The sequence below is a fragment of the Anticarsia gemmatalis genome, chromosome 14 (genome assembly GCF_050436995.1).
Source record: "Anticarsia gemmatalis isolate Benzon Research Colony breed Stoneville strain chromosome 14, ilAntGemm2 primary, whole genome shotgun sequence".
Lineage (NCBI taxonomy): Eukaryota > Metazoa > Arthropoda > Insecta > Lepidoptera > Erebidae > Anticarsia > Anticarsia gemmatalis.
The window spans coordinates 11,291,879-11,316,754 of NC_134758.1; the positions used below are offsets into that span (position 1 = coordinate 11,291,879).

The window sequence follows — 24,876 nt, forward strand, 5'->3', positions numbered from 1 at the left end:
TAGACCCAGCATCGACTGAGAATTGTCAACAAAAAAGAAAATAAATACTTAGCTGTCTCAAAAACAGCACTCAAATATTTACACTTAATTTCATAATTTATATAAAAGTGAGTTTCTCTCACAATATCTTCACAGAACAAGGTTTTCATTCAAAACGTATTATATTTGATATTTCTTCTCCGGAATCCCATTAGCTGTTTTTCCTTAAACAGAATAACATAAATACTGTTTTGTTTAATGAGATTGTTTACTTTTATAATAAACCATATTGTTTTTGATAATCTGAATATACAAGTCAGTAATTGGTTTTGCTTTAATTGTCTAAATTATGGAAAACTAATTACAAGGTTTTAGCTTACGCCTGTTAGATAATTTTTGGCGTAGTTGTTAAGTTGGTCGCTTCCATCGCGGTAGTTCTAGATTCAATTCTCACTTTGGACAAATATTTGTGTACACAGATAGTTTTTATTATTAATTTTAAGCAAGTTAACTAAATTCATTAGCAATTAATCTAATTTGACTACGTGCGGGTATAATTTTTCTTGCAGGCACATCCTTAAATATTAGTGTACTACTACTACTACTATACTACAATATTATGTAATACACTAGTTAGAATTATGTTAAAAGTTGAGTTGGTACAATAATTATCAGGATTATTAAATTAACTAGCTGACCCGCGCAACTTCGCTTGCGTCACATAAGAGAGAATGAATCAAAATTTTCCCCGTTTTTGTAACATTTTTTACTGCTGCTCTGCTCCTATTGGTCGTAGCGTGATGATATATAGCCTATAGCCTTCCTCGATAAATGGGCTATCTAACAGTGAAAGAATTTTTCAAATCGGACCAGTAGTTCCTGGGATTAGCGCGTTCAAACAAACAAACAAACAAACAAACAAACTCTTCAGCTTTATAATATTAGTATAGATAAAACATACATATTATTACTTTATTGTATAACTTACATAGGTACATATTTTTATAAATAAAATATAAATTACATTAGTAAAGACTTTCGACGATAACTGTATTACGTTGTATTAATAAATAAAATGTAAAAGTTTTATAAGTACTACATTCAAATAAAACTATATGTAACTTACTTTAAGTAGGTAGTCAAAGCATTGTACTGCCTTTGAAAATAACTACTGTCTTACTAATAAACTTTGATAAGTTTTACAATATTTAGACACTTTTATTTAATCTTAAAACAGTATAAGCGTGAAAAAACAAAACACTGCATCAATCAGAACTTACTCAACATTTCTTAGTAAGACAGTTGTACTATAACCTACAAATAACCCATCTCAATAAAATCCTCAACAACGCCCACCAGCCTTTCTTTACACCGGTCATCTTCTTCAAAGCTCATCTTAGCCCACTCTCCTTCAGTCAAGTTAGGTGGATCATGCTCATTAGCCATCAACAACGGAATCAGTAACAAAGACAGTGTCAAACCATGATCTAATTTATCCCTGAAATCTTTTTCGAAATCTTTCTTAGGATAAACATTCGTAATATCCATTTTGAAATATAGTAAGAATGATTTTAAAGTGTTATAGTAAAGTTCTTTTAAGTAGTTGAGGTGTTTTTCCCTGAAGGGTCTGTCTGTTGCTGGGAAGATGAGGTAGGCCAGGTCGAAGATGGGACACGCGTAGTATATCAGTTGGTAGTCGATTGGTATGAGGTCTGTTGTCACTCCGTTCTGTAAAAGAAAGAGAAAAAAATGTAGTGTAAACTCATGACTGGATCACAGCTGGGTAGAGGCTTCCTAAGTCTTATACAGAAGAGACGAATGAAGGCTTGATACTCTCACTCTGGCCAATCGCAGACTAACAGATGGATATAATTTCACCTTTTTCATTTATTTCTTAAAAAGACAACACCCGCCTTAAGTATCGCTCTTGTGTCGCGGGGACTTTAACAAACACACAAACAACGTACACAAAGTACAATCAGACCCCAACAACTGTTTGTGGATCGCACAAATAATTGTTCCGTGTGGGAATCGAACTTACGACCTTACGACGCAATGGTAGTGGCGTGGCGACCAACTTAACTACTGCGCCACGGAGGTAGTCAGGAGGTACTCTACGTTGTAGGATACCGTAATCTTTCGTCTTTTTCTAATTGAGAAGCAGCTAAAGGCCATCCTGTCGTACCTTTAATATATTACAAACTGTACAATGTATTTTTAGGAATGGTAGCTTAGATTTTATACTTTCAACTACTAAGCTACTTGCGTGTCAGTGATATACAAATATATTTATACAAAACCTACCTCAACGCCATGAACGTCTATCATTAATAATAAATAAGAAATATCATGAATATGGATCGATACTTTAATTACATTTGTGCGTTGTCATATTATTTAATAAGAAATATTTATGATCAAATTCTCTTTTGTGATACGAATATTAAATGAGTTATAATTTTATTTGATTCTAGAGTTTTACATTTATTACCTATTTATTGTGCATTTTTGATAAAATATAATAGTATTATGAGTGGAGTAATAATTCGGATAAGACAAACCACTACACCAAAATAATATACCTACCGTTCATCAGTCCATATCAGTATTATATAAGCCACGTCAAAGGCTTTCGGGCGGCTTGAACAACTTTGACACTAGGTTGACCACTAACCATACGATAAGAAGAAGTATTATATTATATGCAAAAGTAATTCTGTCTTTCTGTGACACTTAACGAAAAAACTTATAATTATCGGAAGAAAAACTTATTGGAAGAATAATTCGACGGATTCTCCTTATACCATCTAACAAAAATCGATAGAATAAAAAACGTAAAAATCAAACGACAGATAACCTCACAAACTAAATAATATTAACGCGGGCAGAGCTCTAAGTAAATACTAGTATTTCAAATTATATAAACATAATAAAGATACAACAGGTCAATGATAAAAATATAGACCTGTATAGCAAGTTTTTAATTTATTTAGATAGGTATAATATCATTGGGAGGTCAGAGAGGGCACTCATTAACACTCATTAGAGTATCACTATTGAAATAACTGTGTTCTTTGATAATTGTATGACATTCACCTTTAGGAGAGACATATGATTATATCATATACTAGCTGACACGCGCAACTTCGCTTGCGTCACATAAGAGGGAATGGGTCAGAATTTTCCCCGTTTTTGTAACACTTTTTACTGTTACTATGCTCCTATTGGTTGTAGCGTGATGATATACAGCCTATAGCCTTCCTCGATAAATGGGCTTAGATAGCCCACTAAAAAATTTTTTAAATCGGACCAGTAGTTCCTGAGATTAGCGCGTTCAAACAAACAAACTCTTCAGCTTTATAATATTAGTATAGATTAAAATTTACATTATTTATTTCAATACTAATAAAATAAAATTGAAGAGTTTGTCTGTGTAACAACCTGAGTAACCACTGTTGCGAATTGAAATATATATTTTCTGAAAAAGTATCCTCCCATATGTACCTATATCACCATAATAGCGTTAAAGAAGTTTTTTGTTAGTTTGTTCGAACGTAATGTCTGTAATTATAAGTCGTTTTTGAAAACTCATAAAGTATAATAGCTACATATGGCAAAATGTACGACAGACAGTTGGTAATTCTAGATAATTATGTTTATTATAACTAATTAGCTGACATGTGACGCTATATTTTTTGCACATCACTGCACAGACACCATTTTTGTTAAACAAATTACACGTGACTGAAACCTCGGGGCTTAGTTAGTCACTATTAAAATTATAAATGCGAAAGAAATTATATTTGTCTGTCTCTTCTTCATGTCTAAACCAATACACCGATTTGTACGAATAGGTATAGTTAGAGACCCGGGAAAGGGCATAGGATAGTATTATTCTAAAAAATCTATGGGATCTATGCGTGTATATAATAAGCTGCGTAAATATAAGAAGAAACGTCGGGCAGCAAATAAGATATCCTAACCTTTCAATTTTCAATCGCGTATAAGACCCGTTGCATTATAATATTATACGTAAATATAGTTCACGCGGACGGAGTCGCGGGCCAGAGCTAGCGAGCTATATTTTCTATTTAAACAACTTTGCATGAAATAATGGAATGAAACCAAATACTTACAACTTTCTTCATCAAGATATTATTAGGTCTGAAATCACCATGACACAGTACTTTCTTGGAACACTTGGAGGTGAGGAGCTCAATAAATCTCTCGTATATCTTCGGTATGAAAGCTTCGAATCTCCTACGGCTTTCACTCTTCAAATAATTCAAAGTAATTTCACATCTTTTCATTAAAAAATCTCGCCAATCTTCATTGCACGCAACGCCAGTTTTCAAACACTTTATCTTCCTTTCGAAATACATAGGTCTTTTTGCTTCCAAAACGAATGACAACGCGTGGAACTTGGCTAAGGCTTTGACGGTAACTTCAGCATCATCAAGAGACATACAGTCTTTCCTATAATTAGTTCTATAGCCTTTCTTAAGCATATTTTCAAGGACAATCACTTCTGGAGTACTTTCATTATAAATCTTGACAGTCTTGAATCTTTCTTTAAAAGGTACATTTGCATCGTTTTGCAGTTCCATATAGATTCTTGAAAGTTCATTGTAGAAGAACAATTCAGTTCGGAAGACGTCTGACAGGGAGATGATAGTCATGTCTTCGGAAGGTCCAACGATGATTTTGAGGAACAAATTCGTTTCCTTCTTCCTCCCAGCTGTTGTCCCTTTGATATCCACTTCACAAAGAACGCCCAGAAAATTACCGCCATCGGGTCGGTACACTTTTTTATCCACACTATAGTTTATATAACCCTCATTTTTTATAATACTTTTAACGCACTGTGTGATTTTGCAGTAGCTATTATCTTCGTCGAAATTGTGAGTTTTAAATTGATAGTCGATGTCGACTTCCATGACGGACGGCTAAATGCGAATAAGCAGAAATTCGACGCTCGACGTTTATATGAGTTGGAGTAATACTGCTTTTATACTTGAGAATGCTTTATTATTTTATGTCGTTGTAAAGACAAGGATGAGACTAATTCTTTGATGATTCAATGCGGATTATTTGATAAGTAATCAATTATAGTGCATTGGAGAAGGTTACTGTATTAACTAGCTTTTTCCCGCGACTTCGTTCGGGCGGGTTGTGTCTTAGGACAGATTTTTTATTCAAACTTTCATCTCCTTGGGGGTGGAATTGATCGAAATCTTTTTTACCAGATGCCTACGTCATAACATCTACCTGCATACGAAATTTAAGCGCGATCCGTCCAGTGGTTTAGGGTGTGCGTTGATAGATCACTATGTCAGTCATACCCCGGTTTCTGATTACATTTAGCGGTAGTTTGTCTATTCAATAGCGTTTTTTTATATGAGTTTTAACGCTCTTGAATAGATAAACTACCGCTTAATGTACCTCAGAAACTAGGAGTAAGTCAGTCACCTTTGAGTTATATATTTAGATAATTTAGTGTTCAAGTCTTTAAAATCTTTTTACTATCGGCAGGTTAAATGTCATGCTAATGAGCTGATAGTGCAGTTAAATAGCAAAAACATTAAATTAATATTTGGGTTAAAAAATAACTGATAATAAGCCCTGGTTCTTTTAAAGTTGTATACAATTTGATTGAGTCGTTTTAGCGTTATATCGGAACACTAGCTGACCCGCGCAACTTCGCTTGCGTCACTGAAGAGAATGGTTCAAAATTTTCCCCGTTTTCGTAACATTTTTCGTTGCTACTCCGCTCCTAATGACTGTAGCGTGATGTTATATAGCCTATAGCCTTCCTCGATAAATAGGCTATCTAACACTGAAAGATTTTTTCAAATCGGACCAGTAGTTCCTGAGATTAGCGCGTTCAAACAAACAAACAAACAAACAAACAAACAAACTCTTCAGCTTTATAATATTAGTATAGATTACACATTAGAGACTTATTTACATAAATTAAAAGTAATGAAATATTTGAATATTGATTATAAAATAAACAGTTTTACTATTTTCTAGAAAATTAATATTAATGACTCATCTTTTAATCTTCCGTGATCTGAATTAATTTAAATTCTAGTTAATATAAATATCTAATATGTTTCCTAGATCACCTTTTTAAACTACATGGAAGTACTTCCTTCCTTATCACAAATTATTTTTTACTCCGGAAAAATAGTCGATCTTGAATCAAAGATATTCCGCAATAAGAAATCTATATTTTTTTATTTAAAACATCATGTCTGTTATAACCAAAGATACAGGCAGAGATATATGAAATATAAACGCTATTTAGAATGTAAGTCCCGGGGCGAGTCTGTTGTCATATACATACATACACATATAGTGGGCACGTTTATCAATGCGATAGTTTGGATGTTCGGAGTAAAAAACTACTGAACAGATTTAAATGAGATTTGGCAAACCGATAGTTCTAGTTACTAATATTATAAAGCTGTTGCAGTTTGTTTGTTTGTTTGTTTGAACGCGCTAATCTCAATTTAAAAAATTCTGTCAGTGTTAGATAGTCCATTTATCTAGGAAGGCTATAGGTTATATAACGTCACGCTATGGCTGTTAGAAGCGGAGTAGCAATGAATAATGTTACAAAAACGGGGAAAATTATGACCCATTCTTTTTTCGGTGACGCAAGCGAAGTTGCGCGGGTCAGCTAGTATATAATACTTCTTACCTGAAATCCTTTCACACTGACAAGTTACCGGACAAAAAACATTCTTATATAAATTATAGAAGCCCAATAACACTACCTCTGAATTTCAGTACAATCAACTTTAATATGAAACTCACTACGTTGTAACTAGGGTTGTATCGATGTAGGCGCGGCCAGTAATTACTTAAGTGAGCAACTTCGTAATTCAATTGCTAGTGGTTCGCTTGTTTTGTTTTATGGGAACGTTAAGTACATGGTGTTTTGTTTGTAATGTGTTTTGTTAACATAAATGTATTAAAAGTATTGTTGCTCAATTAAAAACTACGATCGATAGCTAGCCGGTTTTTGATAGTCGATAGACTATCAACAACCGGCTAGCTATCGAGAAATTTTGCATGAAAATCCGATCAGCGCCTCTATCGGGCGTCGTAGGAACTATTTTGGTAGTAAATTTTAAATGTCAAACTCTCGATACTCGATAGTTCCAATTATAGAGAATCGTGCTACTGTATTGTATGTAGGTACATCTTTATGCGATTCTGTATAGCCGATTTGGGAATCGAACCAAGGGCTCATGATCAGGAGGTACAACCTGCCGCTTGACTACATCAGCTGGTTCACTTGTTTTGATTTATGGGAACGTTAAGTACATAGTGTTTTGTTAGTTATGTGTCATGGAATGTACTGTTATTATGTATTGTCCCGAAGGTGTAATCAGAGTTGTATGAAATAGATACATAATTCGTTATGTGAGTCTCATGTAATAGGGAGCGAGCCTTTTATTGTAATGTAATGTAAGTAATCAGACGGCACAGTGGACATCATACCAAACTTCAGGCTACTATGAGGAAAATATTTTAATAAAAGTTAAAAATCAAAAGTTCGTTACCCGACTTGGGAATCAAACCATGGACCGCGTGTTCAGAGGTCGCGTTTCATGCAACCGCTCAGACAACAGAAAACTATAACAGTATTTAAAGAAATTTCAATTATTTTTGTAATAGAAAAAAAATAGGTAGTCTTCTTTCTCTGAACCACTAAATTACTTATCTTCCTTAAAAAAATAAACTTATTTTCTTAACCAACTCACTACCCCTTATCGTTCTATCTTCCACCAAATATTTTTCAACCCTTATTTCATTGTTCCCTTCTAACTGATAAATAGGTTACTAGGTTATCCTTTTGCCGCCAAAAATAATCTATTAAGCCCTTTTTATAACTCGAAAATATTTTTACAAAGAATAAAAACATGTTTTGACGGTGAAAAGGGTGCAACGGTTGAAATAGTACCCAGCTATCAGCTTTATTTTCTCCTTTATAAAAGGCACTAAGAATTACGCTTATGTTATTATTTTCAAACAACAGAAACAAAACCATTAACTGTCCCGTATGGGAATCGAACCTGTGACACCATCCTGTGTGAGTACTGTGCTGTACTAAAACTATGGTGTTTATTTTATTCCAAATATAGGTATAGGTATAATCCTACTACCTACAAATTATGTAAAAGCCACATTTAGTTAAAATGTATGAATGTTTGTTACAAACCTCTAAGTGCATTTTGATGAAATGTAGCAACCGGATAGTTTTAGATCTAGATTTACACAGATACTTTTTAAACGGAAATAATTTTCACACTAGACGAAGTCATACACAGAAGCTAGTCTTATATACCTATTTACTTACAGGAACATTACAAATTTCTCGAAATAATATTGATGGTATTGTTCTAAAATATGAAGATTAAAGTGGATTTGGGAGTGAATAATTAACAAGTGACGTCTCTCCAAGGTTTGGGAACAGACGCACAGACCTTATTAGAGAAGTGTTTCAAGAGCCCCTCTGAATTATAATACTTGACGATGTTCTATGTAGTTTAAACTACTCTGTGTTGTATTTGATGTTATTGATTCTGTTTTTGTCAGGGCCTTCTTTCTATAGGATAGGAATTCTGTAGGAAAACACTACAAAATTCCTTGTTGTATTACTTTTTAGTTTTATTTTTAATTTAGTTACAACTTGAAAAAAAGAACCGTATGTTAATATCTTAAATAGTTATGTAGTAATGTTAATGATTAAAAATTAGCTTTTATAAAATAGTTTATTAACACGTCTAGAATGTTTATTTTCAAATTTAAGCTACGACTATCCTGAGTGCTAAGTAATGATAAAATAAAAAATCTAATAAGCTTTTTTCTTTCACAGACATTCCCGAAAGAAACATGACCGAGGCAGCAAACAAAACAAAACAATCCATAAAAAAATCAACATAAACAATGTCATCAAACAACCAATTGATGTCCAAGTACAAGAAACCATGGGAGACGACGAACCGAATGAAAAAGCCGACCAAATTCAGAATGAACGGATATCTGATAAACTTCTTGATGACGATTGTCATTTTAGCTTCGTTGCCTTATAGTTCCACGTTGAGTGGTGACCCTGCGCCGGGGAGATCTCCAGGGCCACCTGTTGAAGCCGATGAGAAAGTAGAAGCTGTTTATGATGAGACTACGACGAGTGAGGAAGTGGTTGAAGTAACGACAGTAAGTGATGTGGTCAGTGAGAGAGCTGATGTTAGTGATGCTTGTGCCTTTGCGCGGATCCCCAGTGACAGTGAGGAGATAGTGACGGTTAGTGATGAGGATAGTGACGTCAATCTGACGCTCAGCCATCCTGTGTTTGAGACGGATCAGCTGGTGCGGGGAGTCGTTTATGATGGTGAGTATTAGACTTTAAGTTTCTTTTATCTTGTTTGTTTAACTTTAGTGTGGTTGAACTCAAATGTGCCTTTGAATCCAATAGTACGGGTAGTATTGAATAAAAGTTAGAAGATAAATGTTCCTAGTAATTTTATCATAGCCTGTCAAAAGTTCATAAAATACCTGTACCGGTTGATTATTTTTGTGTTTTAACGTTTTCATGAAGTATAGGCCCACGTGCAGTGCTGCTTCTAGTACATTTTTTAGTGTGAGGGAAAACATTTAATTATTGCAAAAACTAAAAAAAAGACATAAATAGTCGTATAAATAAATAATTGTTCAAGCCAAGAAAATGGAACCCTAACAGATTTGAGACACTTTTTGAGTGTCAATATTGTCAATAGATATGACATGCAATAACGTTCGTTAACTGGGTTTTTCAAAGATAATTCAAGGTCGTCAGATAAAGAATAATAAAGTAAATCTTTCAAGTGTATTCGCATTAACCACGCGGTTATTTAGACAGATTATGTTGAACAACCTTCGTGTAATCTATGCAAATGAACTAATCTGAGTACACAGAGCGATTGTGAGAATAAGCGGGCTTACTCAAGCAATGAGATAAATATTCTGATTTAACAATGGATGAATCGATTGATTGAGGGTTTTGTTTAGATATCTAACTTTGTAAGTTAATTTATAAACACTATACAAAGAAGATGAGAGGCCTATAGTCAGTAGAAATCTTTTATTTTTCCATTGCTTAGGTCTTCTTATGGAATGGGGCAAGGGATAATGCAGTTGGTCAAATGCCGTTTGGGAGGCAGTTTAATTTTCTTTTTCTTAGCAGCTTTTTGATTAGTGTTTATGGGATTTATACTTTGCTCTTGGAGCAATGGATACGGCTACCATCGGCATTATCAAATTTGATTACTGGTTTCAGATTCTAACTCGTTTGACAAAGAGCGTAGGGAGGTCGTGGGTTCAATTCCCATACAGAAAAAAAATATTATTTTGCATTTTACACACACTTTGTTAGCTGCTTATTAAAAGTTTCAGTTACACAGAGCAATTTAGAGTACAAAAGTTGTTACTTAAAAAACAATTTCAATCGTAACAGGTGCATATAAACCTCTATTTGTCAGTGTAAAACAAGACAAATACAGTACTTGGCGAGACAAATAGTTGGCGAGCTATCACGCCCCTCTAGCCAAGTGGATAACCAGTGCTCATTTGACCCTCGGCCAAGAACCGACTCATTTCATACATACTGCCTCTTGGCAACAGTTACATGTCGAGTTTGATTGAACTTAGCCTCATTTGGATAGGAAAAAATAAAAAAAAAATTAGTATTAAATAATACTAAATTATTTGACCCAATAATATTTCCACTACTAAGTAAGAGCTAGACATGCCAATTCTAAATTAGAAATCGGTACCTTTTAGGTCATCAAGCTGGTCAAATCCCATTTAAGGAATCGTTCAAGAACTGTTTGATGAAGTTTCTGGAAAAGGCCTTTCATATAATGTTTTAGGATAATGTTGTCTTAAGTTTTTAAATTTGTATCCTCATTCATCTTATCAGAGGATCCGCCGATGGATCAACGGTACACAGACGGTTCTTAAAACCAAAGCGATGGATATTTTTACAGACACCTGTATTTACAGACTTAGCACACAACCCTATATGTAGCCATGACTTACACCTGACTTTCATAGCGTTCTTCATACGCAAAACCGGTCCAAGTTTCTGATCCCTGACAAGGCTAGACCATACCTTAGACTTGCGTAAGTAACAAATGTTCCAAAACCTAATAAAAACAGTCAATTCATAACCTAACACTAATGACGTCACAGCTATTGGTACAGGTATAGACAAATATTTGTCTCACAGGGGACTGAACCAACGACCTAGTGAGAAAGCATCGCTCGTATAAGAACTGATCGTAAAATATGTACGTTAAGATGTTAGCGTTGACTTTGTTGGTAAGTTGATTATGAGTAATTACGATGAGACGTATTTTGAGCGAGTTACTAAGCCGTTTTGATCAAATTGGATAGGCAGATGATATATGATGAGTCTACTCGTATGGAGGTTTTGTCGTGATTTGGATGTATGGATTAAAAGGTATTATGGTATAAAAGGAGATTGGAAGCCATCTCCATCATAGTTGGAAGAAAGGCGAAAGTTGATGGGAATAAAAGCATATTTTTATTTTGGCATATATTTTTTTATTTATTTATTTATTTATTAACTTTATATACAAAAGTTGTATAATGGCGGACTTAATGCCATTGGCATTCTCTACCAGTCAACCTACGGGTGGTGCAGAGATAAGAAGAAGTAGGTGTATAATAGAAGTGAAGGAGTGAGTTGAGCAAAATAAACAAATAGTTAAGAAAGATTAAAATGGAAAGAAGTATACAAAAATACATAAATATTGATAAATACACATAGCTACATACATACAAAATATAATACTAGGTACATAAATAAATACGTTATAATACATATTATTATTAGGTATTATAAAATATATACAGGAATTAGATACAGGATTTTATCGGGTGGGACTTTGTAAACAGTATAGAACATAATTTTTTTAGGTAATATGCAAGAGTATTTATTTATTTATTAACTTGGTACCTTTTCTTCATTGTTGAAAGAAACTCTTTTTACATAATCATTTTTGAATCGGCACGACTGAAAAATAAACTAAAATACAAACAGTAACACACTCAGGAATGACTTTCATAAATCAGCCCAAATATGAAATTTCTCAAAATAAAAAAGAAACACATGCAATTTATATAATGCCACTTCATTTTACGCATACAAAGCTCTTACAACGTTCCAATTTACAAAAAGAAGTACGTTTTTATTCGACTCTTGATAAAAGCTCCACTAAAAAGGCTTTTACTGTATGAAAATTTACAGCAAATTTGAATGTTATAGAAAATTATTGGTCCCCTGTGTTCGGTCCGATACGATAAGCCTTAGGGCGAGTGCAGATATGCCGTATTTTCGATAATGCTGAATAAAACTTATGTAATATTATTTATACCTGGGTGGTTTATTTGTGATATGCGCCCATTCGTCATTCGTTTTAAAATAAGATTAGTGAATGCAGTTATTGCGGAACTACGTACATATATGAAAAGATAAAAATGAGATCTTCAATTCGCTATTTCTTTTAAGCTGTAAGTCTACGGTGTTACGTTAGGGGTCTACGAACAAGTCATGTTCACAAGGGAAATGTAAAAGAAATGTATGAAAAAAGTCTGAATTTTCGTAGTTTTGTTAATACTGCTATTGGTAAATCCATGAATATGTTCAGCAGGATGAACTTTTTCTTTGTTATTTGTATCATGTTACGTGAAACAAAACGTAAAACATAAAAACAAACAGTAGGAGGACTTTACACCAATATTTTATTGAGACAGTTAACAGCACTGTGAAATCTCCTTGCAACTACGCCTGATCTGTAACCGTCCTTAGTGTTTTATATTTTCATAAGTCGAGAGAACTGTAAAACTAAAATATGAATTGTATTTCAAAGAGCATAAATAAAAAGGTTGTTGTTTTTGTTCAAAGTCTTGACTGCACTCAGCTTTTTGAATGTTTCTCGATATTCTACAAAGACATTGTTTTTTCTCAATCGGTTTGTTGTTCTACAGCTTTGACAAGTTGAAGTTGTCTTTTTGAATTGCGTTTTAATCTTTTTTGCGTAAGCGTGTCTTTTGAGAGCAACATTCAGTTATTTTTTGTTTTTAAACATAGAGCCACAAATATTCGTCTCCCACTCAAGGTCAAGAAGTCAAGAGCTAAAAACCTAGGCAATGCATCAATAACCCCCGGTTTCTGAGATACATATAACGGTAGTTTATCTATTCAATAGCGTTAAAACTCATATAAAAAAACGCTATTTAATCGATAAACTACCGTTAAATATACTCAGGAACCAGGGTTAACTCTTGTTTTTTATTAGACTTCGTTATTACTTGCTTTAACGGTATTGTCCAGCATGGTGGGATCGAATACATAAATACCCTTATACCGTGTGATCTTTGCCCAATGCCCAGCGTGGAAATAAGAGGATACTCAGGGAGGATACGCAGGCCTAGTCGTAGGATTTTTTTTTATTGTCCCACTGCTGGGCAAAGGCCTCCCCCTTTTTTCCAATCCTACCTATCTCCTGCTATGCGTGTCTAATTAATATTAAAGGCATCTAGATCGTCACGCCAACGCTTTTTGAGTAAAAAAAAAATAGTGAGCTGAAATTGTATGTTATACATACATTTTTGCTGCTTTCTTTTTCATATTTTTCTGAGGTAGCAACAATTAAATTGTTCCCTTAGTTACAGGAGACAGTAATTAAAGTTGGCAACAAATCATTAATTCGGGCCCCCGTTACGAGAACATGTCCCAACTTGTTTGACTACGGTGCGGTTTAAACGGTTTTTCATTCAATTTACAAAGTTAAACAGCAAGTTTTCAAAATAAATATGTTTTTGTTTTCATCACTTTTGGGTTTCAAATTATGTTTTGGATTTGATTTTAATTTTTGAACCAACAAACTTAATTCAGTGGTTAAATCGGAATGATTGGGAGACTGCGTTTGTTTAATGGTTTAAAAAATTGGTTTTAGTTAGTATATGTATAATATAGTTTTTTTTTAAATTTGAACGAGAGGACGAAAATCAACTTGTTTAGATCAGATCAGTCGCGGACTATATTTGTCTTCCGCGGACCACTGGTTGGGAACCACTGGTTGGTTAGACGAATTGATTTTGGCCTTCCCAGTCAAAATAGAAAGATTACTAATCCAGGAGTCGAATTCCGTATGTTACGATCAGTCAATAGATATTATTAGGATTAATATGAACTACTGACTGAGTGTACAACACTCTTATTTAAGAAATTGCCCCACACAGGTCAAGTTATAGGCCAAAGTAAGTAAGTAATATTAATATATCTATTTATTTCAATAAACAAAGAGCGATCAAACATCAAACCATCATTGACATGACAGTTTACGAAACAGACGCGACCCTTTATAACCAAGGATAACAGAACAATAACATATTGAGATCCAAACCTAATTATTTATCAAATATACAAGACAGTAAGGCGAGCTGATTTGAGACTTAATATTTTATATATAAGGTTGATTTTCATTTGATGTGTAGTTATTGTTTTATGACCTTTCGTAATTGAGGTTTAGTTGAAATGATATGGAATGAAAGAAAATATTGTATTAATATTATGAAAGGTTAAAGGAATTGGTATAGGCATAATTATAGAGAACCTACAGTTATCTAGTGAAATTAACAATTGTTCTAATATGTAGATACGTAGGTATGTACTATGTATTAGGTCGGGGAAAAAGTCTTTTCGCATTATAGTATGTATGAACTTGTAATAAAATCTTTTCTCTACACAAAAAAGCTCGACATTTGAGTACCTCACGAGCTCACTGAAAGAAACCTAATGAATCGTATACTCATTTGTGATTCTTGAAGCCAAAGAGATATTATTACAAGTTCATACATACTAAAATGCAAAAAGACTTTTTCCCCGACCTAATATTTAGTGTTACTTTAAACGCAAAAGTAAGCTTGCATTGCTAAAGACGAACCGATTAGGATAACATTTGGCCCACAATAGATTGCTTTCTCATAATTAAGTCTACGGGAGTGGCAGTCTGAAGTACTTATATGTAGTTCAATATTAACTATTTTACTAATTAGGTAAGCCACATGATAGCGTGAGAGGCTCACCAACATTAAACATAAGCTAGTTTATATACCTAAAACATCTAAAAAACACGACTTAATATATATCTTAATTTGTCTACTTATTTCCTTAAAAGTCCGCCAAATGATCGCACTTCGGCTAATTTAAAAAAGTATTTAACACTACAATCAACTAGAAACTACAGACTAAAAACCATATAATTACGTAATACATTTACAAGCACACAAACCGTTCCCTAGCGACTGTGCCGCTCCTTACAACCTGTCACGCCGTCTGTACATAACGTGATGTGACTAATGCATTGTTTGTAGTACAATGCTTGGTTTGTTTGAATTATTTGTTAAATGTTTTATACGAAACGAGCGGTAGCTACAGTCAGTCAGCTTGAGATCAAGACTAGTGTTACTTTCACGTATAACATTTTGAAGCTTTCTTAATGAAATTGAGTTTGGTTGTAGTTTAAAAGCCGAGATGTAACAGTGTTCCTATTTAACAAAAGATTTTTACTTTACCTCAATTCCCCACGTGACTTAATTAACTATAAAATCATCATCATCATCATCATTAGCCTAGCCTTTCATGCAACTACGTGAAAGTCGGTTTCTAGTCTTGGCATTACCAGTATTTTACATGGAGCGACTGCCTATTAGTCCTCCGCAACCCAACCTGGGTTATAAAATCATACCCCTCAGAAAGACTGGTTATCAGTCTTATTAAATGAAGGAAAACGTAAACAAACACACAGACAGTCAAGCAATAATATAGCAAACTTATAACAATGATTAAACAGGGGACATTACCGCTATTAGTTTCCATTCTGTACACGACAAAGGTATTCATTAGTGCCCCACTTCGATATGATCATAAGCGACAAATGAACCGCACCCCAAATTGCAATTAGCCACTGTATCGTAATAACGCGGCGGTTGTTACGTTTTCGCAATAATATGATTTGAATTCAGCGCTGTGGCGGCAAACGAGCTCGATATTTGCGGTTGTGTGTCGAAATGACGACGTTTTTGGGAAATGTACGAGTAGTTTGTAGAAATATGAGTTGAACACAGAAATTGTTTATATAAAATTACGTTACGTTATTATACATGAGTCTAAATGTGTTTTATCTCTTGAAAAATTAATCAGATAACAAAAGCATTTCTGTTTTAATTCTGTAGATCTTATTTCGTTAAGTACTTCATTTATTACTTATTTAGATTAGTTTAGTTTAGCAAAAATGACTTTGCATAATGTAGAAGTTGTTTAACAAACCATCTACCCTTGGCTTTGTCTAAAAATATAAAATCATCATATCAAATATACGGACTTCGGCAAGGAAGATCTTTTTACTCACACCATATGGAAAGTCTTTTAAAATAATTATTATTAGTTTTCTTTGACCATTTTCCACCCTTGAAGGAGCCTCTCCAGAAATTTACAACCTCAAACTTTAAATTGGCCTCAGAGTGATATTTTCGGAGTTCTTCAAATTAAATTTTGAAGTTACCTGTTAGAACGTAGGGACTACAACACGACTCTTATTATGGCCTAGTAGCACACAACAACAGATAAAATTGTTTACCACAAAAAAAATAATAATAGCTAACTCATTTTATTTGAAACGCTCCGTTACGTCATAATTATGTATTTATTTATTTATTATCATATTAATAAGAAAAAGCCCTGACTCCCCTAACGTTTAGTGGTTACATATACTATCAGACAGATAAAGTGATATAATAAGGTCTGTTGAAATAATACTTGTGACCAGAACATGTTCAGAGGAGCTGAAACTTCATAACCTTCAAAAAGCCGTCAAAATTAAACGCAATCTACATAAAAATATACACACAGAGGTCGTTAAGAGCGTAAGTGGGTTACATTAAACGAGCTCTGAAAGGGTTGTTCCCAAACAAATTATATCGATAGTTTACACGTTAAAAGGGACATTTTCAACCCTTTGTCGTTACGTGTTTTCAATTTAGTGGAATATGCTGTCAATTGGATGGCTAATTGGTTGTTTATTGGAAAGATTTTGGTTTTTTAAGAATTTCTCTACGTTAGGGGTGGAATTTGGAGTTAGGGGTTGTTTTATTTGGAATTGGTAAAGTATTTTTTTAACTAGATATTTAATTGTATATTGTGCTATTATTTATTGTGCTTTGCTCAGATTTTTACCTATTATAAAGATTTACAAGTATAATATATGGTTGAAGTTTTGCTTCAGGTATCAGAGTTTAACAATTTACACGGAATTATTTTAAGTAATTAACGAAGTATAAAAGATTATTCACAAAGATTTAATTTTATTAACACTTTAACTTATTCGAATGCAAAATGAATATCCTTAAAAATACAAATTTAATGAAAAGAAAGCCCAAAGCTATGTCTTACCATTTTTCTTCCGACAATGATTCATGTAACGCCTACACGTTTAAGAAACGCCACGACGCCCACTGAGAGCAGGTAACGTAGGCCTATGATGAATCATGGTTAATTCATCTTTTGTTAGACCAGTGCATATTTTACCTTAATTCAACATCGTAAATTGAAAGTATTTTTCGTTAAAAAGTACGTTATATTGAACAACTTATGTGAACTAAAAAAATTGAACGTACCTTTTATTTTTACAATATTTTAAGCTTTTCATTTTATATGGTTTTGATGTTTTGTTATCATAAATACTTTAAACTTAAATTAGTAGAATTAGTAAAAGTTTTTTACACACTACTATTCCATATTACTGGGCTTGATTATTTTTTCCGAACGAGTTAAGAAGCCTTCAGTCCTTGAATGAATTAAAGTAGACTCCCTAAAGATCCTTCCTGAAAATAAAAGCCTTTATTAATCTTCCACGATTCTTTAGAAGTCGCGATAACACCTAGAAAGCAGGTAGGCGTGTAATAAATCACTTCAATTCATCACATTGTGATGAATGAAGTGAAAAATGTATGCATAATGATCCATCAACACAATGAGCTGCTGGGATACTATTATACTTATTGTAAGTCTATTGTATCGGTATACAATCTATGGAGATTTGTTTACGATGATTTTGGAGTTTCAGCTTTTAGTACAAGGTCGGTTAACAAAAGAGGAAGATATGATGGCCGTGGTGCAGTGGTCGTGATGGTTACCAAGCTACTTCTATGCGTTTAGGGTTCTACTCTCGTTTTTTGAGCTGTACTGTCCCACTGCTGGGCAAAGGTGTTCTCATCTGCTCTCTTTGTAAGAGATAAAAATATTAGTGTGACCTACAAGTTTTTTTTTAAGTATAGTATATATATGTAGTTCTCTGTGTTTGCCTTGAACTGAATTCTCTGAAAAACAGTGTCCTTAAAAATCCCTAAGTATGTTGAGGTCTGAGTAATCCTAAGTCTTTTGCAGTCTACTCTGAAGTCACAATTCCCAAGCAAATAGGAATCTGTCTTTGGCACATGACTAAAAGAAGCCTCAATTAAAATACAAAATCATCCCATTCAGATTCACCTAGTTCTCATTATGTATTATCCAAGGGTTGCTGATATTAAGGCAAGAAGTAAATTTCAGCAGGCTTTCAAAACACGGCGTTTCAAACAGTGTATCGAACAATGGTTGATTGATAGCGCGGTACTATTGAATTAAGGCGTTGTTAAGTATATACTGTGTTTTGAAGAGAAGTAGGTTATCTCCTTGAGAGGTTGATTAGATACATGGTAATATCCACTTGAAAAGAAACGATTCGTCGTTGTTTCAGTGACTAGGTAATAGGGTATAGACGTCGCTAAACAACTTAAACAAAATTTGCGGTATTAGAAAGTAAACAGAATGTAGACCCAGTGCAGAGGACACTTGGTTGGCTGTTATACCAGTTGGGTGGTCGAAGCTGAAACGCCCTCGCCTTTGCGCAAAACTATTATACCTAAACTGACCTAAAAATCGTTCACTAAGATGTAGCTAATTGTTCAAGTTATTTGGCGGCACCTATATATGAGTAAGTCAATAGGAGTGTATCTACCTTAGTATTGTGCCACTCATGGGTGTTGCTCTAATATTTTATACATTTGCAGTCACCGCCCAACATCGTCCAAGAGAAAAATAGAATTTAAAGTTTAGGTGTAAGATTATCATTAATGCCTATAACGCTAGTTAGCAAATGGTAGATTAATTATATTAGTTGTAACAACGATCATAAGTTTCAACATTTGACCTAAATGAAGAAATATATGGTTGTGAATGAGGCAAGGGAAGTTTGTAAGAATCGTTCCTAGTGGCGGTCTATGCTTACCTCTACGGGAAAAAGGCGTGATAATAATAGTAATATTGCGTATGTATGAATAAATAATTTGTTAAAATCGGACTCCAATCATACTTTACCTCATTACGAAATCAACGGGTCAGTGAACATCTATCTGGCCTCAAATTACGTATCGTTGTCAGTATAGTCCATAACATGGCCGTGTTATTCATAAAATGCATAAGTAAGTCATTGACACTTTGGATAATGAGACACTCAGGTAATCTGATATACCTACTTACGAATGACGAACGAATGCAATGAGCTGACCGCGTACGTAGTATTTTGAATCAATAAAATTTGATATCATGTTTATAGTTTTAGTATCAAAATAAAGAAAAATGTGTTGAACATGTTTTTTACCCTTTGTGCTTGTACCTTGTAAGGTAATTAAATGGTAATTCTTTTTTATTATTTGTCAAAATTACACCGGTTTTTCAAATAAATCCAAAAACATTTCGGAGATAATAGAAGTAATGTTCCTGAAATATAATTTATTAATTCAAAACAGTTTCAGCTTTTCACCCGAATTCAGCCATCAATCTTCTAAAATCCCTTTCTTCAGTGACCTAGAAATCTAGCACAATGCAAACCCTTTATTCTAATACAAAAAACATCCTTTGAAAGCCGACGACTCCCGAGAACAGCCGAACACTCCCGACGGGCTCAAAATACTATTAATTAAGGCTGCCTCCAACATTATCTACGATTGAAAGTAAAGAAAAGCGGAGATAAGTCAACAAGCCTTTCTCTGTTTCACTAAACAAAATACAAAGATATAGAGTATTTTAGATACTAGAAAAATTATAAAGCGTTGCTTAAACTTTGTCAAAATCTAACTGAATTGACAGTTGCTGCAGGCTGTTGTAGTCATCTTGCCGCTGTTTCTATGAGTGGGTCTGGTTATTCTTTGTGTCTATAGCCGGTACGTTTGTAAATAATATATTTATCTTAACTTTTCATGTAGAATACTATTCTTTAACAATTCACATAGCCGGTAAGTTGTCTCACTGATCGGCCAATTTTAAAACCGGGAGATACTCTTATGCTGGGGCTACATTAGCGGGCTATGGCGAATATTCGTGTTAACGCGATGAATGTGGCCGGGTTCATCGTGTCATCGCGTAGTATTCGGGCGAAGACGATGTAGTATCGAGGAGCTGTCGGTAAACTGGCGCGAATCAAAGGGATTTGTCGCGCCAATATTCGCTTAGGTGGCTACATCTACGTCAATTCAGTGTCGTCGTAATTTACCGCTCACGTCTCCGCACAACAAACTGAACAGCACAAGGCACGATGCATCGCGTCAACTCGACACGAATCTTCGCCCGCCTTAATGTAGACAAGAACATCGCCCATACCCGAACACGATGTTTTTGTCGCGCCAACACCATACGAATCTTCGCTCGCTAATGTAGCCCCAGCATTATTAGACGAACAACTGTGAGAGACATATTTTGACAGCTTCTTGAAACGTAATTTTTTTCAACATCAAAATTACTCGTCGACTAAAGTTTACTCATACAAAGTTCATCAGCTGCGTATCTAGTTCACTTAGTATCTGTGAAAGGAAACAGCCATTAATTTACACCCCTTGTCACCTTTCACATAAATTGTGGTCTGCAATTGTAAGAAATTTGTCGTCATTCTGACCTTATTTCAAAGTTAGACCTTAAAAGGTCGAAGTTCGTGTTCCGGCTTTGAAAATATTTGAGATTTTCTTTTGAAAATGTTTTAAGGTCACGCAATTTGTATTTAGTTGACTTTTCTTGTATTTAGAACCTTGATGACTAATTTTTCAAAGGCAGAAACCACAGCACTTATGCTGTAAGTATTGTGGTTTTAAGTTTAAATGTAAAAAAGGATTTATGTGATAAACGTCAAGACTAGAAGAAACTCAGTGACGACAAAATGTACGGACAAAAATTTTTGGAAAATGTTTTTCTATGTATATTTTAGAGAGAAACTAATTTTGTATTTAGCATCGCAGAGAATATCACTTATGGCTTCAGAATGTATATAATTAAAAGCCAGCTGTTGAATTCCCATGTCAATCAAATAATTCTAGGTTTAGTCCGAATACTAGAACATACATAAGCCCTACAATACCTGAAATTCACAAAGATTCACCTCTGTAGGGAATAAAAGCATATTACGTTATAAACGGATTACTAAGTAGCAGCAGTGTCCCGTAACTAACAACTAAGGTACAGCTTAAGTTTTAACCGGGCTAGTTTAACACCTAACTAAGTTAACGTGCTTCATAATGGGAGAATAAATATGGCGTTTTATTACAGGTAATGAAAATATTTTCTTGGAAATTCTCGCGTCATAGCTAGTTGGGCTTAGTGGTCCGTAAACGAGCTCTGGGCTAAGCAATCTTTGTAAGGACATTTAATAGATAGGTGACCGGTATTAGACACGAGCGTCGCCTTGCTTCGAGTACGTAAAAAACGGGCACAATAAATATATTCGTAAGCTGAAGTTGATTAATAACTTTCTTAAAATGAAATATTTATTAGTTATGGGGTCTTAGTATTTGAAAATGTTCAAGTGAAGAGGTGGTTTCACCTGGGTTGGGAGTTTTCCTGGTATTCGCGATCATTACTCATGCCTCAATTTCTCTATTTTTCTCCCTTCTGGGCGTGCAGTCGTCAAAGTAATAAAAAAATATTTTACCTACTTTAGTTATTTTTGTAATTATCTCCCACGGGACTTTTAACATTGAATATAATATGTCGTAACCTAATGGAAAAAACATGTCATTGAGCGAAAGTTTTTAACCAGCTCCGACAGTCTTCAGTTCGCATCGACCTTGGGAGGCATTTTTTCGGAATTGCCATAGAAAATTGCTACAAAACAATTTGGAATAATGGTATTTGATCGCGTGATGGAAACGTAGCCACAATTCTGAACTTGTGGCCGATTTGATGACGTGACGGAGTTTATTTTGCTTTGTTATTTGTAAATAGGGTTGCTATCCATCTGATTGTATATTAAAAGACACCTCCCACACTAAGAATCGCTCTCGTGTCGCGGGGACTTTAACGAAGATACAAACAACAGACACAAACTACAACGAGACCCGAAACAACTATTTGTAGATAATATTTGTTCCATAAGGGAATCGAGCCCACGACGTCCTGACGCAATGGTAGTGTCGTGGCAACCTTAACCATTGCGCCACGGACGCATTCAACCTATTGGTACTTCAATACGGGTGCAAGATGCACATGGCAGTGTGTTATAAACAGTAAACAACAGCAGTAATACTTAAAAAAATTTGTCATTTTTATTTTAAATAACATTATAACCTTTTCCTTACCCTATTGCATAATATTGTACAGTTTCTCCTCAGTCGTCCTTATTTTGAGCTCTCGTCCAAATCTTCCTGACAAACTATTTATTACAACGATTCAGTCCAGCTGAATACGGTGAAACTGGAAGCCGACTTCAACATATTTAGAAGAAAGACTGGGATGATGATAGAGAGAGCTCTCGTACTTAAAAAAGGCTCTAGTGCAAAGTTGGCAACCCTATCAATGTCACGAATGATGGTAATGGCTTCCACTGTAATGTGCTTTTTTAAACCACCATGAACTATGTGAACTTTGCTGTTATTTATACTATTTTAATGATTCATTCAGCGCTTCAGTTATTTTAGTTACTCGCTGACATTTACATTAATTCTTTACTGAAGAATTCATGATATGGGCATTGACTGAATGACATAAGTATCGCGTTATCTAAATTATTCTACGCTATTATTATAGAGAGAGGGCGAGCTGGAGTTTAAGAATGGGGTAAATATCTAAAACCATTGTTATCTTAAAATTTAAAAATATACTTATACCATTTACGAAGTTATAGCATAGAGATATATAATTATGTTCCTGTACATATTTAAAGTATGTAATAATATGTCTACTGTTGGTGATCCAATAAATAAATAGATATAGATATAAACTATTAATTCTAACCCAGGCGTAAACCGGGCGTTCGGCTAGTTTCGAAGACTTAAAAAAACCTAGACTAAAACGATACGATGTGAAAATCCTCTAGCAATTAAAACATATACTTGCACACCATAAATGTGATATGTTCCATCAATTTCCATTTCACATAAAGAATTGACCAATAAAACAAAATAGTCGAAAGAATATAACCTAAGATTCACGATTAAAACCGTATCACACTCACTCATTCTCAGTAGCATTTACAGCAAAAATAACGACAATTTTATCACAATTTCGCTCACAACATATCTTAAACCGAGACATTACATTTAATACATACAAAATCGCCACAGAACGGTACCCTGACAGCCGTATACCTGCTATCAAAGTATAATTACCGCGGTTCAAAGCCTATTATTATTCATACGAGTACTTCACACAGAAAATTACATAGCGACACGACCACATAACTTGACCTCTTTATGACGAAGTTTCAACGTTAAATGTTCGAAACGTGAATAATTCAGGGGTCAGCTTACACTGGTTTTCGAGAGAAGGATTATATTGATATCATAATGTTTTCGCTTTTCGCGTGAATGTTCTTGAATGGGAGCTGTCTTTCAAGTGCTCTGAGACAGTGTTTATTGTTGTATCGTATGTTATTTGTCGTTTAGGGATTAAGTTTTAAACGTTTACTGAAAGACGTGGATTTGTTGCTTATGAGTGAAAGAGAGAGATGTTTTTGCGTCCTTTTTCTGTGTGTATGGAGGAATTTGTGACAAATTAGGAGTTTGTTACAGCTTGAAACGTAAATTAAGAAAATATTATGTTGAATAGTGCTTACCTAATTTTAAAAGCAATTTATTTTGGAAATCAGTTACTGCATCGTGGAATATAAAGCGACTTCGATTAAATTATCCAAATGTTCACTAAGCTAAGTCCTAAGTTTTTAGTATACAACAATAACTTTGTCACTAACTCACTTAGGATTATGTTATTTAACCAAATTCTAGGATCGAAACTTAGCCTTTTATTGTTCTAACTTACAAACGGTAAGATATTTCAAAACTGTGTCAGTGGCAAACAGATCGCTATACCAATTAGATTTACTTATCAAAAGTTCGCTGTGTTGTCGAGAAAGTTTACAAGATCGATGGCACTGGCAGTGTGATATACAGCCGCGCCCTCGTTACACAGATCACAATATTGTACTTAGGTATTTTGTTACTGAACGGTGTGATAGAAGATAATTTGAGTTTAAGTTTTATTATTTTTAATTATAATTATTATTATCTATACTAATATTATAAAGCTGAAGAGTTTGTTTGTTTGATTGTTTGATTGTTTGATTGTTTGATTGTTTGACTGTTTGACTGTTTGATTGTTTGATTGTTTGTTTGTTTGTTTGTTTGTTTGTTACAACGCGCTAATCTCAGGATCTACTGGTACAATTTGAAAAATTCTTTCAGTGTTAGACAGACCATTTATCGAGGAAGGCTATAGGCTATATAACATCACGCTAGGGC

The 24,876-nt window shown here is 34.2% G+C and overlaps 2 protein-coding genes across 8 annotated transcripts in view; one reads left to right on the forward strand and one right to left on the reverse strand.

Annotated features, from left to right (window-relative positions):
• The window catches only part of LOC142978322 (uncharacterized), a 273,041-nt gene that overhangs the window by 42,092 nt on the left and 206,073 nt on the right, over positions 1 to 24,876 (forward strand). For all 7 annotated transcript variants that reach the window (XM_076122707.1, XM_076122709.1, XM_076122708.1 and 4 more), the window contains exon 2: positions 8,870 to 9,385. In XM_076122707.1, coding sequence (XP_075978822.1) covers positions 8,941 to 9,385 — 445 coding nt within the window. In that variant the 5' untranslated portion in view covers positions 8,870 to 8,940. The remainder of the gene's footprint in view (positions 1 to 8,869; positions 9,386 to 24,876) is intronic.
• Positions 35 to 4,951, reverse strand: LOC142978539 (uncharacterized). The gene is made up of 2 exons (XM_076123018.1): positions 4,116 to 4,951; positions 35 to 1,707 (listed from the first exon to the last, which is right to left on the reverse strand). The coding sequence occupies exons 1-2, from the start codon at positions 4,914 to 4,916 to the stop codon at positions 1,294 to 1,296; spliced, it is 1,215 nt and encodes a 404-aa protein (XP_075979133.1). The 5' UTR covers positions 4,917 to 4,951; the 3' UTR covers positions 35 to 1,293.